The 15,153-nt window shown below is 43.6% G+C and overlaps 1 protein-coding gene across 1 annotated transcript in view; it reads left to right on the top strand.

Annotated features, from left to right (window-relative positions):
• OPN4 (opsin 4) overlaps window positions 1-15,153 on the top strand; it is a 136,470-nt gene that overhangs the window by 67,985 nt on the left and 53,332 nt on the right. Inside the window, exons 6-7 of the mRNA XM_056530800.1 lie at window positions 2,680-2,841; window positions 5,650-5,757. Coding sequence (XP_056386775.1) covers window positions 2,680-2,841; window positions 5,650-5,757 — 270 coding nt within the window. The remainder of the gene's footprint in view (window positions 1-2,679; window positions 2,842-5,649; window positions 5,758-15,153) is intronic.

The following is a 15,153-nucleotide window of genomic DNA, read 5'->3' on the forward strand; positions in this document are numbered from 1 at the left end:
CAATGGAGAAGAGCGAAGAAAAAGGATCTCCCTTGGTAGCCGCTGCTGTATGGTTGCCAGAAGAGATGGAATCCAAACTCGGAAACGTGGTATGGTAAACCAAGAGGTTTTATTGAAGATTGTAGCAGTTAACATACAAAGCAATAAAATAATAAAAATAGCTGCAGAAAGTATGATGCATTTTGAGGGGGGACCTCCTATTCCTCAGATCAGGTGTCCTGATCTGAGGAAGAGGGGGTGCCCCCTTGAAACGCATCATCCTTTCTGCAGCTTTTTTAAATTATTTTATTGCTTTGTATTTTAACTGCTACAATCTTCAATGAAACCTCTTGGTTTACCATACCACGTTTCCAAGTTTGGATTCCATCTCTTCTGGCAACAATACAGCAGTGCCTACCAAGTGAGATTGTTTTTCTTTGCTCTTCTCCATTGTGCTTTGCGGGATTGGTTTTACCATCTCCTGGGACCTCAAGGCTAGCAGCTGTTGCCTCCTGATACCCCCAATTTAATGGGGAACACGAGTTATACCACTCGCTTAAGGTGAGCGGCTATTACCTACGGGCACGCCTGGCCATCCTTTTCACGCACCGGTACCTTTCTCTCTTTCCCCTTTTGCCATTCTAAGGTGATCCTATTCATTGAGTTAATGCACTAGGCGTCCTCGCCGGGCTCTTTTTTCTACTTTACTACAGGTCATGAGATATATAGGTATCTCATATGTACTCTACAAAGTCGTAAAGCAATGTATAGTACAATGAGTCCAAGGTATTCTGTATGTTAATGATTAGGAATAAGAGTATTAGTTGGGGGATCAGGAAATATTAAATGTGTGCACGATGCCCAAAAGGGGGTAATGTGTGGACATGACCATAATATATGGAGCAGAGTCCTTTTATTGCCACAATTCTCCAGCAGACAGAAGAAGTGTCCAGAAAATGTTTTGCTAGTTTGTCTGGAATATAATGCCATCCTAAGAGAATATTTCGTTGAGTGAAAGTTGAAGTGTAAAATCATGGGTTGCCATAGCTAAATCATGAATGGTCTTCAGAAAGGAGTTATACACCTAAAGATACAACTCTTTATTATTAGCTTTTCAATTTGACTGCGCCCAAATTTGGCCATTTTTTACTATGGTAGTCTGGGGTGAAGGATGCAATGGGGTGTTACGAGTGTAGGGTACTGGTATCAACCCTTTGTTGTCTTCATGCCAGGGTACGGGTTCCTCAATGCAATAGTCCTACCGCCACCCATCCCACAAATGATAGGGAAGAATAAAGGAATGTCCACAGCAGAATTTTAAGTAAACCAGGAATAACTTTACTGCATTTTATGCACCTGCAGATAACAGACAGTCTTTTGTAGGAGGACCGTGCTACAGGCTCCTCACAGGTTTGCTGGGACTTCTTAGTTGAATGAGCTATGATTTTGCTAGCCACTGTGCTACTGAATTACTGAATTTACGGGTAATTTGGGTTCAGTAGTCACACAGGTAGGTTTGTAGGTTTTGAGCTGGGGTAACTCAGGTTTTGTGGCTGCTGAAGAATAGGCTTCAGGCCTAGCTTCAATTGAAGTAGATGATACAGATGTGCTTTCTTTCATATCCAGAGGTGTCAGGATCCGGACTGGTGAGGACACAGGAGGTGGATCCTCTGTGCCAGAGAGGCGATGGCGCGGGTCGTACTGGGAGATCGGTTCTAAGTAGTTACTGGTGTTCACCAGAGCCCGCCGCGAAGCGGGATGGACCTGCTGCGGCGGTAACTACCAGGTCGTGTCCCCCAATAGCGACTCGACCTCTCTGGCAGCTGAGACTGGCGCGGTACACAAGGACTAGACAGAGGCGAGGTCAGACGTAGCAGAAGGTCAGGGCAGGCGGCAAAGGTTCGTAGTCAGGGGCAACAGCAGAAGGTCTGGATACACAGGCAAGGGAACACACTAAACGCTTTCTCAGGGCACAAGGCACCAAGATCCGGCAAGGACAGGAAGGGGAAGTGAGTATTTATGTGTTAGGAAGGTGATTAGACTGATTGGGCCAGGCACCAATTAGCGGTGCACTGGCCCTTTAAATCTTAGAAAGCCGGCGCACGCGCGCCCTAGGTAGCGGGGCCACGCGTGCCGGGACGAGACCGACACCGGAGGAGGAGGGTGAGGATGGATCGGGGCGCGATCTGCGAGCGGACATGACCCGCCACGCGGATCGCGTCCCCGCCGGCACGAACACAGCAGCGCTGGCGGTCAGAGACAGAGACCAGAGCGCTGCTGTCAGCAGAATGCCGCGAGCACTCCAGGGGGACAGCGGGACCTGGAGCGCTCGGCGTTACAAGAGGGTAAGAGAGAGACTAGTGGCAGCAGCCCCTTATATATTAAGAGGGCGGGAAAAGGCTCATTGGTTCTGCAAACCTGTCAGTCCTGACCTAAGGAACTATGGGTATGTCAGATGACCCAAAGGTCCTTGAACCATAGCACAACATAAATTATTTAAAGACACATGACCTCTAAGCTCCTATACAGAGGTTTACTATAGTTAAATATATAAATATGTACATTTAATACACAGCATGAGACTAATAATACACAGCAAGAGACAACTAGGGGTAGCCCTTCAGGAGAGGACTTTAGACAGAGGGACAGGACCAAGCCCTGTACCGGGACACCACCTTACTGTAATTTTGTCTCTTACAGGGCTGTTCATAAAATCGGCTCAGATGACAACAAGGAATCTCAGAAACAATATCAGAAAATGAAAAATGAATGGAAGATGGCCAAGATTGCTCTCATTGTCATCCTTCTGTATGTGATTTCATGGTCTCCATATTCAACGGTGGCATTAGTGGCCTTTGCTGGGTAATACAGTACGATTCTAATATTTTTAATATTGAAAATAATGTAAAATCTCCATTGAGAAATTGAAACAGGATTTTATGCCTATTACAATGAATAATTCAATCAGGATACTGCTTTCTTTCATATTCACCCTATAACCATATACATTTTCCATATTTTATCAGTTAAGGAGTTTATAGTAGATTAATGTAATGTTTATTATAGGGTTGGTGGGCATAATATATGGTCATATGAGGAATACAGTGCAGTTGCATACAATTATTTAATATGTAACATCTCTATTTTATAATCCATTCAAATCATAAAAGAAAAAACCTGGCACTAGTGAATATACCAAAAAAAGCAAAAATAACAGATAACTAGTGTACAAATCCACTAGGTAGAGTGCAGCTTGTAGGAGGTATCTGTGCTCTTGCGGGTGGTGCTCACATTGAGCAAAGTCAATAGTAACATAAAATTCAAGTAGAGTAGAAAATGATGGAGCCACTCACCCAGGACCAGCGGGAACTTGAAAAGGTAATTTATTCATAAAGCGGAATACAGCTTAATAGCACAACGAGAAGGCTCAGATGTTTCGTGGGGGGATGTTTCGTCTGCTGCTCCTCCATGAAACATCTGAGCCTTCCCATTGTGCTATTAAGCTGTATTCCGCTTTATGAATAAATGACCTTTTCAAGATCCCGCTGGTCCTGGGTGAGTGGCTCCATCATTTTCTACTCTACTTGAATTCTATCTCTATTTTATAGTTTGCCCCTTTCTTTTCCTGACTGCCATGACAATTTCTTCCAGCCATGTCTTTTTTCTGCAGAACCTGCTGGTCAAGCGTCTTAGGCCTCTCACCTCTCCAGAACTTTCCTCAACTTTTCCCCTCCTTTGCACAAACTCCCCATCCATTTTGCCGCAAATGGTGATAATGCCCCCTTTAGTACCCACACTGCAGTAATACCCCTCAATCAGTAATAATGTCCCCCCTGTGCCTCCACCTTATATTTAGTCCCAATTTGTCCCACACAGTAGTTAGCCCTCTTAAAATTGCCCAAATCAGTAATCAGCACCTTCTATTACTACACTGTAATTAGCTATGAACCCTGGCCAGCCACCTAAACAGTCAACACTATGATCCCCCACTAGACATCCAGCCCTGTCAGCACATCATCAAAGAAAAGATACTGATCTCACCTCATAGAAGTTGTGGCCCTTAGGCCCTAACTACGGGACAAGGGTACAACAATAGGGAAATGAGGTAGCATAGGGTACTTGAAGATAGGCAGACAATATTGCAGAAATCAACCTACAGTGAATGTCATTCTTGTACTTAGAAAATGTCTTATCCTCTTGATGACCCATACAGCCAGAGGCAGCCTTTGCTTCTGCAGGGTATAGTGATAGCTGTCCGTTTTTGCCCTGCATAGACTTTACTGGAAAAGTAATACAACATTGTCGAAATGTCTGATGCACAGCGTGAACAGGATGATTCTGTTGACAACTAGGTAAATTACTCCATTATTAGCTTAGTGCAAGGCCTTCTGGTATAACCTATCATTCTATTTTCTACTCTCAAAACAGAATGCTGTCCATTTCATAAAGGGGTTCTGTTTGCTAGGGTTGTCAACTAACAAAATATGTATTACTTACCTCTCCCAGTTCAGCGGTTTCACTCCAGTCCACTGTGGCTCCTCTTTTTGTACACAACATATTTTTTAAATGATGTGGATCCTGAAGGAAATATCATATTAGGCTTTAAAAATGAATTAAAACATAGTCAATGAATAAGGTCACAACTGTAGAAATATACACTAGTATGACAACTTATACAACGTATACATTATACAGCAATATAGATGGCTGTATTAAGTATACACCCCCCTCTTCCACAAGAAGCTAACTAATGCTGCTGGGCTGGGCTGGGATATTGCCTGGTTTGTGTAAGCCGAAACCTGCCACTGTTCGAAAGTTTGATTCGCTCAACTCTAATCCTGAGTTATACTCTGTTTTTCACTTCAGAGCCATAGTCATAATTCTGATCATTATCAGTGGATATAGTCAAGAAGCTTGGTAACAGACTCTTAACGCTCTATTCAAACACAGATTATTGGGTACATCTGGCTGATACATTGGTTAGTCATAAAAAAATAAGTGACCATGAATGTGGTATAAATTTGACAGCTTAACACATGGATACTGTTTCTTAAAGGGATACTCCAGTGCTTACACATCTTATTCCCTATCCAAAGGATAGGGGATAAGATGCCTGATCGCGGGAGTCCCGCCGCTGGGGACCCCCGTGATCATGCACGCGGCACCCCGTTAGTAATCAGTCCCTGGAGCGTGTTCGCTCCGGGACTGATTACCGGCGACCGCAGGGCCGGCGGCGTGTGACGTCACGCCTCCGCCCCCGTGTGACGTCACGCTCCGCCCCTCAATGCAAGCTTACAGGAGGGGGCGTGATAGCTATCACGCCCCCTCCCGTATGCTTGCATTAAGTACCCCTTTAAAGGTACTGTAAAGTATAGTTTTTGCAGGTAGTGTACAAGTGGTGTAAAGCAATTTTGCCAAAAGACAAGTTTCGAAGCCTGGATAATTTTTAATGCAATTTTCATGGGTTTAGAAGAATACATATATTTATATACAGTAGATTTATATTTATATACAGTAGATTCTTTCTGTGTGTAACTATTAAATGGTGTTCAAATTAGAAATTGCACTTTATAAATTCATTACACCGTACACCTACAACAGCTAGATATTTTTGCAAATGTGTTATCATTTTTAAATAATTCTCTTGTATTTTTTCATTATTTAACACAGATATGCAAATGTCTTAACCCCGTACATGAACTCGGTACCTGCTGTGATCGCTAAGGCATCTGCAATTCACAATCCTATTATCTATGCCATCACTCATCCTAAGTATAGGTATGCCTCATCTATAAATCTATTTCACTATATTGAGTATATGTTTTGATTATATCCTTGATAACATAAAGATTATCTACACTGTAATCTTGATATATAGGTAAGAAATGTGCATGCAAGATTTGAAACAAAACCTAAAATGAATTATAAAATGCAGCTGGGGTGGAGGGTCATCTGAAAGATCCTAAGGATGAATTAGGATCGTGGTACACAAAATGGGTCAATAGGTAAATGGGAGGTACATTCGAAACTGATCTCTCAGCAGGAAAGTAAGGTTTAACCCCTTAAGGATGAAGCCCATTTTGAGCTTAAAGGAGTACTCTGCCCCTAGACATCTTATCCCCTCTACAAAGAACAGGGGATAAGATATCTGATTGTGGGGGTCCCGCCAATGGGGACCCCCGCAATCTCGGCTGCGGCACCCCAGACATCCGGAGGACGGAGTGAACTTGCCGGATGACTGGCCACCCGTGACATCACAGCCATGCCCCCTCGATGCAAGCCTATGGGATGGGGCATGACGTCTGTCATGCCCCCTCCCATAGACTTGCATTGAGGGGTGTGGATGTGACATCACGAGCCTCTGGCGCTGCACCTGATGCTCTAAACAAACGCCAGGTGCAGCAGGGAGATCGTGGGGGTCCTGCTGCTGGATCATTTTATCCCCTATTCTTTAGATAGGGTATAAGATATCTAGGGCCAGGGTACACCTTTAAGGACCAGGCCAATTTTTGTTTTTGCACTTTTGTTTTTTCCTTGTTTTTTCCTTCTCCTTAAAAATAATAACGCTTTAAATTTTGCATCTACAGACCAACATAAGGGCTTGTTTTTTGCATCACCAATTGTAATTTGTAATGACTCCAATAACAAAATCTACTGCAAAACCAGAAAAAATATATTTGTGGGATGAAATAAAAAAAAACAAAAAAAACAAAACAAACACCCTTTTGTAATATCTTTATTCTGTAGGTCCATACAGGCACAAGGATACCCAATTTATGTAGGTTTTATTTTATTTTACAACTTTAAAAAATTATAACTACATGCACCAAAATTTGTATTTTTAAAATTGTCATCTTCTGACTTTTTTATTTTTCCGTGTATGGGGCTATATGAGGGCTAATTTTTTGCACCGTGATCTGTAGTTTTTATCGGTACCATTTTTATTTGATAGTTTTTTATTATTTTTTTAAATTTTTTTATGGTGTATGAAGGGATAAAAAATGCACAGTTTTGGACTTTGGTGTATTTTTACATGTACGCCATCAACCGTGCGGTGTAAAGGGGTACTCCGGCGCTAAGACATCTTATCCCCTATCCAAAGGGTAGGGCATAAGATGCCTGATCACGGGGGTCCCGCCGCTGGGGACCCCAGTGATCTTGCACCAGCACCCCGTTACAATCAGTCCCCGGAGCATGTTGGCTCCGGGTCTGATTACTGGCGATCACGGGGCCGGAGCATTGTGATGTCACGGCCCCGTCCCCTGTGGCGTCACGCTCCACCCCCTCAATGCAAGCCTATGGGAGGGGGTGTGACAGTGCACCTGTATGCCCTTCATCATGGATGGGTTAAATAAGTGCATGGCATGATAGGGCAAGTCACCATGATTCCAGGCATACCTTTTTAATTTCAAACACCCTCTTCATATAAACCTTTTTGTTTATATGCAAATGAACAGGTAGGTGAATGCAAGTGGGCCATGGGGCAGTGGTAAAGAAGACGTGTTCTGGACTTGCCTTGGCTCTTGCAGAGCTGGGAAACACCCCCTGGCACTTGGAATGTATTTGTTTAAAAACAAAAGACTACTATTCTACTGATGGAATTGGTGATTAAACAAATTGTATGCCCAAAAACAAGTGGATTTGGATCCTCTGGATCCAAGTGGATGTGGATCCTCTGTGTCAGCGAGGGATTGGCGTGGACCGTACCGGTGGACCGGTTCTAGGTTGCTACTGGTATTCACCAGAGCCCGCCGCAAAGCGGGATGGTCTTTCTGCGGCGGTAGCAACCAGGTCGTATCCACCGGCAACGACTCAACCTCGCTGACTGCTGAGAAGGCGTGGGACAGAAGGACTAGACAGAGGCGAGGTCAGACGTAGCAGAAGGTCAGGGCAGGCGGCAAGGTTCGTAGTCAATGGTGATAGCAGAAGGTCTGGAAACACTGGTATGGAAAACACAGGAAACGCTTTCTCTAGGCACAAGGGCAACAAGATCCGGCAATGCTGGGAAGGGGAAGAGAGGTTATATGAGCAAGGAGCAGGTGGAAGCTAATTACAGTGATTGGGCCAGGCACCAATCAGTGGTGCACTGGCCCTTTAAATCTTAGAGAGCTGGCGCGCGTGTGCTCTAGAGAGCGGAGCCGCGCGTGCCAGGACGTGACAGCCGGGGACCGGGACAGTTGAGTAGCTTGGGATGCGATTCGCGAGCGGGCGCGTCCCGCTATGCGAATCGCATCCCCGCCGGCAGTGTCAGTGCAGCGCTCCCGGTCAGCGAGTCTGACCGGGGCGCTGCAGAGAGGAAAACGCCGCGAGCGCTCCGGGGAGGAGCAGGGACCCAGAGCGCTCGGCGTAACAGTACCCCCCCCCTTAGGTCTCCCCCTCTTTTTGTCTGCTTGTCCCTTCATGGGAGATGAGGCCATTGGGAGCGATTCTTGAGTTCCCTTCCGGAAGGCAGAGAAGTCCTGGGTAACTTCAACAAAGGCAGGCAATCCAGAAGAAGTGGGAAGGGGGAGGGGGGGCAGAGGGTGAAGCTTGCCACGGGGCAGAGTGTTACCAGGAAGGGGGCTATGAGGAGGCAAAATCCCAGCTTGCTTTTTGCCAAAAATATCCAGGTAAGCCTTGGGAGGAGCTGGTATGGGTGGCACCTCAGGAGTTAGACAAGTGGGAGCAGATGTGAGGCATCGTTTGTGGCAAGATTTTTGATCTCCTCGGTGGTCCAGTCAAGGGTAGGAGAATGACGTTGGAGCCATGGCAGACCGAGGAGGACTTCAGAGGGGCAGTTGGGCAGAACAAAAAACTCTATTTTTTCGTGATGCAGTCCAATGCTCATAAGCAAGGGTTCTGTGCGGTAACTCACAGTGCAGTCCAATTTTACTCCGTTGACAGAGGAAATGTATAGCGGCTTGACGAGACGGGTCACCGGGATGTTGAACCTATTAACAAAAGAGGCCAAAATAAAATTTCCCGCAGAACCAGAGTCCAAGAAGGCCACAGCTGAGAAGGAGGAGTTGGCAGAAGGAGAAATCCGCATGGGCACAGTGAGACATGGAGAAGCAGACTTCACACAAAGAGACGCCACTCCCACGTGAGCTGGGTGCGTGCGTTTCCCAGACGTGGAGGACGAATAGAGCAATCCACTAGGAAATGTTCGGTACGAGCGCAGTACAGACATAAATTTTTATCTCTGCGGCGAGTCCTCTCTTCATGGGTCAGGTGAGACCGATCCACTTGCATAGCCTCCTCGGCGGGAGGCACAGGGGTAGATTGCAAAGGATACTGGTAGAGAGGTGCCCAGAGATCAAGGTCTTTTTCCTGGCGGAGCTCCTGGGGTCTTTCTGCCGCTATGCGAATCGCATCCCCGCCGGCAGTGTAAGTGCAGCGCTCCCGCTCAGCGGGTCTGACCGGGGCGCTGCAGAGAGGAAAACGCTGCGAGTGCTTCGGGGAGGAGCAGGGACCCGGAGCGCTCGGCGTAACAATAAGAAGGATACAGTCCTCAATGCTCTCTACAGGGATAAACTGGAACACAGTGAAGATGATAGTAATGGTAACAGTACTGGTGTTTATGGTCATATAAGTAACCGTGTAATAGTAATATTGGAAAAGGATATCAAGATGCAAACAGTACAAAGGGATAGGAGAGTGTGGGAAAAGAAAGAAAGAAAGAAAAGAGAAAGAATAAAAGGGCTGCTTAGAATATGAAAAATAGAGAAGAAAGGAAAAAAGAGAAGAAAGTGGGAATGAAAAAATGGCGAGGTGGGTGGAGGTCAGAGAAATACAAGAAAAGAAAAGATCTGACCACTATTTGGTAAAGTGCAGGTAAATTACGTAAATGTATCGCCGGACCCTTGCAATTCCCACCTAAAAATAAGTATAAATAAAATGTGGTATATAAGCAATAAAACAATAATATGCAAACCCCAAATATGGATGAGATATCGTCCTACAGGTAAAAAAAAAATATCCATATTAAAGCAGGTATTCCTAAGAAGTGGCAGTCCAACTTTCTCAATCCTGTAAGGTAATGCTCTCAGTCCTGTAAAGTGGAACACAATCCTGTGGAAGGTGGATATCCCTTGATAATCAATAAATGCAGTACAATCACAGCAATAGCAGCTTATGCAATACCTATAGTCAGAAAGAAGAAGACAGTGGGGCAGCTGTTTACCTGTCACATCCGCGCTTGTGCTCACACTGCTCACGGCATCTCCAGCCATGCGGAGCAGTCGCTTGTTAGGCAAACAATCTCGCTCGAGCGTTCGGGAGCAGGAGCGATATCCTGGTGTTGGAACCTGCGAGCGGAGTCCTGGTGTTGATAGATGATGCTGAGCGCGCTCAGGGAGATAGAAAGGGCACTATTTTTTAATTGGCCAATGTACAAGTAGTATTGTACTGTGATCTGTAGGAAAAGTCTCTTCTTGTCTCATTATAGGGGGATGCATTCAATGTCTAGACACGTTTCAGGAGGCTCCTCCTTTCTTCAGTAGCTACATACCGGTAGTAATTGTGGTCCTCATATACCATACTATCTCTACGTGGTCTAATCAGAAAGAAGGAAAAGGATCAGGGAATAGGGTGAAGGGAATAAGAGAGAAGGAAAATATGGAAACAGAATCCATCACTAATGGTAAAAGCAGTAGAGGGTTCCCTACAATGGGTGTATGAGATAAAGTTCAAACATATGGGAACTCATGTAATATATATGACGATACCAATAGATAAATGTAAAATACAGGGAATATATTTTATACAAAAATGAGGAGCAATAACTACTGATAAATTATCTCTTTATTGATACTGGGGGAGATTTATCAAAACCTGTGCAAAGCAAAAGTTGCCCAGTTGCCCATAGCAACTAATCAGCTCACTTCTTTAATTTTTAACAAGGCCTCAGCAAAATGAAAGAAGCAATCTGATTGGTTGCTATGGGCAACTGGGCAACTTTTCCTCTGAACAGGTTTTGATAAATCTCCCCCATTATACATATACTGTACAGGAAAAATAGAAGTATTTAAAGGGGTATTCCAGGCAAAAACATGTTATCCCCTATCCAAAGAATAGGGGATAAGATGTCTGATCGTGGGGGGGCCCCCGCTGGGACACCCACGATCTCCCTGCAGCACCCGCATTCTATGTGGGAGCTGAGTCTCCAGTTTCGGAAACCTCTGGGTTTCCGGGACTGGGGACGTGACGAAACACCACGCCCCCTCCCTTTATGTCTATGGGAGGGGGCGTGATGGCCGTCACACCCCCTCCCATAGACATGAATAGAGGGGGCGTGGCATGACATCATGTCCCCAATCCCGGAAACCTGGAGGTTTCCGATACTGGAGACTCAGCAGCAGGCTTCCCGCGAACAGACATCTTATCCCCTATCCTTTGGATAGGGGATAAAATGTTTTTGCTCAGAATACCCCTTTAAAATCAAGTTGGCAAGCAGTGCGGCTGTATAAATACAATGTGCTATGCTGTAACAACAGTCTATAGGTAATACGTACAGGGGGTGATACAGATAAATCCATAGATCCCTATAGACAAATAATTCAGTCTTAAAGTTAGGTGCACTAAGTTAAGGTGCCTGACTGTATAAAAACGATAAGGTGCCAACTGGATTCACTTACCCATGGCAAAGTGCCACTACTGCGTGCCCCAATGCACGTTTCGTCTTTCAGACTTTTTCATGGGACGCTATCTACACAGTGTCCACCCCACCTTACATGCACCGTGGAAGTCGGTATTTGGTGCTCATTCGCAGCGGGAACGCAGATGACAGCACATGACTTCTGCCCTCTTCACCCGCTGTGTCACAGCGCTGGAGCACAGGTCCCGGAATGACAATTTCCAGACCTGTGCACTGCGCTTACTGATGCCCAGAGGAAGGGGCGCCCTCATCATAAATCTTGGCTTTTTTTTGAAGATTTTTTTTGAAGGTTTTCATCCGCAGCATCAGGGTAAAAATATGCATAAAATTTCAAGATACGATAATACAACTAAAAAATAGGAGAGAAAGGAATAGTGTTAAAATAATGTGGATACAATATTCAGATTTACAGGAACGGTATGAAGCTCAACTGTTCATTTAAACCTGCAGGTGCCATTGTGCCGAAAGTCATAATCCACCTGCTTTCTTTTTAAGATCCCCCTTTAATGCCCATATTCAGTTTTTCAATCCCTTTGATTTTCAGATGTCAGAAGTGCCTTGGTAGTACTTTTTGGGTGGTTACATCCTCTGCCACTCTAGCCGCCAGTATGTCTCTAAAGTGCTGTCTCATCCTTATTCGCAATTCCCTAGAGGTTAACCCTATATATATTTTGTTGCAAGTGCAGGTAGCATGATAGACCACATGTGGGCTACTGCATGAGACATACTGGCAGATAGAGAACCTCTGTAGACCATCAGTTGACAGAAATTCTGTTGCTCTCTCTATATTGCAGCATGCCCGACAAACTTCACACGGAAAGCAGCCTATTCTTGGTACCCTAGAGCCAAAGAGATTTACTGTTTTGGCTACATAGTGGCTTCTTACTAAAATGTTGCGTAAGCTTCTATTTCTTTTTGCTGTCAATTGTAGTCTTTCGTATAGAATTGCTGCTAGTTGGGGATCAGTTTTAAGGATACCCCAATTGTTTTGTAGGCACGTTCTCACCGTCTCCCACTCACAATTATATTTTTATATAAATCTAAAAATTTCTGGATGCTCATTATTAGTATTTTTCTTACCTTTCAAAATGTCTTCTCGATGGCTATGACTTGCTCTCTGGTAAGCACCTTTGACACTTCATTTACTATATGCTCTTTGGAGGAATCTTTCTGTTAGTAATTGGCTTTGTTGTTTGAAGTCATCTTCACTAGAACAGATTCTTCTTATACGTAAAAATTGGCCTATTGGTACTGCCTTTATGGTAGAAGCTGTACGTGCCGAACTTGCATAAAGGAGGGAATTTGTAGCGGTAGTCTTTCTAAAACATCTGTTGAGTGATAACTATATGCGTCTTTTTTAATCCGGATCTCAAGGAAATCCAAGGTTTGCTGGCTGAAAGTATATGTTAATTTGACATTAATATTGTTTTTATTTACATGCTCCATGAATTGCTGTAACTGGGACACTGACCCCTGCCAAAAAAATAAAACATCATCAATATATCGAATCCAGGACTGCACTTGGTCAGCCGCCGGCACCCCAACCCCCCGCACTGGAACAAACCCCTCTCCCAAAAACCGAGGAAGAGGTTTGCGTAGGAAGGGGCGCAGGCGGCTCCCATCGCAGGCCCATGTTTCTGTAAATAAAATTTATTTTTAAGAGTAAAGTAAGGTTATAACTGGGCAAGAATACAGGTGAATGGTAAGATAAAAGATAAATAGAAAAACATGAGATATAAAAATATCAATAAAATAAGAATACATGAAAATAATTGTATAGTATAATAGTATAAAATAGAATGAAATAAAATACAATAAAAATAAAAAACAAAATGAAAATAACAATAAAAATAAAATAAAATAAAAATAACAATAATAATAAAAATTTAAAATAAAAGATAAAAATAAATGTAAAAATAAAAATAATAAATGAAAGAATATATAGGGTGTAATCCAGGTGCAAAAAAGATATAGAATGTGCGTGAGCGTATGTGTACATTATCGCAAATGTATGAAAGTGCATCAATGGAGTATAGAGTATGTGTGCGTGAATGTAAATCTACAGGATGGGTAGGGGTGCAAGTGTGTGTATAATCGCAGGTACATAAAAATAAAAAATATATGTGTGGGATAACCTCTAGATGTAAGACAAAAAATTTATAATTCATACAAGGAAAAAGAATTATTTGGACCAGATGGGGGATAGGATGAAGGTCAGAGGGGTTCAGGGTCTGGGCACGTACCGGCGCTGTTAACAGTCTGGCTCCATACCTGGCATGGCTCAGGAAACTAAAGGCTCAGGATTGAGAAAGTTGCACTGCCACTTCTTAGGAATACCTGCTTTTATATGGATATTTTTTTTTTACCTGTAGGACGATATCTTATCCATATTTGGGGGTTTGCATATTATTGTTTTATTGCTTATATACCACATTTTATTTATATTTATTTTTAGGTGGGAATTGCTAGGACCCTGCAATACCCCCATCTATTTTATTTTATTATTATTAATACATTTACGTATTTTACCTGCACTTTACCAAATAGTGGTCAGATCTTTTTTTTTTCTTGTATTTTTCTGACCTCCACCCACCTCCCCATTTTTTCATTCCCCCTTTCTTCTCTTTTTTTCCTTCCTTCTCTCTTTTTGGTATTCTCAGCACTATTATTCTTTCTCTTTTTTTTCTTTCTTTTCCCTCACTCCTCTTCTATCCCTTTGCACTGTTGCCATCATCGTTATTTTAATTTTTTGCATCCTTTTCCAATATTACCATTACATGACCACTTGTACGGCCATAAACACCAGAACAGTTACCATTACTATCATCTCCACTGTGTTCCAGTTTATCCCTGTAGAGAGCATTGAGGACTGTATCCTTCTTATTTTTAACTTAATCCATTTTATAGCACCTTGGGTATTGAGTGCTAACAGTTAACCTCTGCTCCCCACCACCTAAATTTATTTTTGTCTTAGACAGATTGATAAATCTAGGCAATTGTTCATTGCTGAATGATGACACTGCATTTTAGTAGGAAGCAAGCGACCCAGACAAAACTGTTTGATTCTCCTTTTCAAAAAATGTGTTATTCCTTTCCAATGTGATCTACACCATTAAAGGTCATGCTTGCCAAATAGCAATGCTTGTTGTGACATACCTGCCGAGGATCATGCATAGTTTTCTCCCTGCTGCACAGCCACGCCCTACGAATGCAGCTACTAGTTTTCTTTTAGTGCCCCACCGCTATACAAAAAGCTCGCTCCTGGGCTGTTTCTGATGACTTCATCAAGGTCTGCTATTTAAACCCTACCACTGCCTCGTGAGTAAAGAATGTGTATGTGCCTGCTTTTCCCTAAATTTCACTATGGCCTTGTCCTTGCAGTTGTCTTCTGGATATTTCCTGGTTTTGACTCCTTTTGACATTACTTTGACATGAATTTGTGCTTTGTAGATCCTTTGGCTCTGGCTTTCACAGCGGTGATCTAAAGGGTTAATAGTCGGCTGCAGTGATCGCTGGCCTATATAGTGGTGGCCTTCAGC

Source organism: Hyla sarda, chromosome 7, assembly GCF_029499605.1.
Source record: "Hyla sarda isolate aHylSar1 chromosome 7, aHylSar1.hap1, whole genome shotgun sequence".
NCBI classification, from domain to species: Eukaryota; Metazoa; Chordata; class Amphibia; order Anura; family Hylidae; genus Hyla; species Hyla sarda.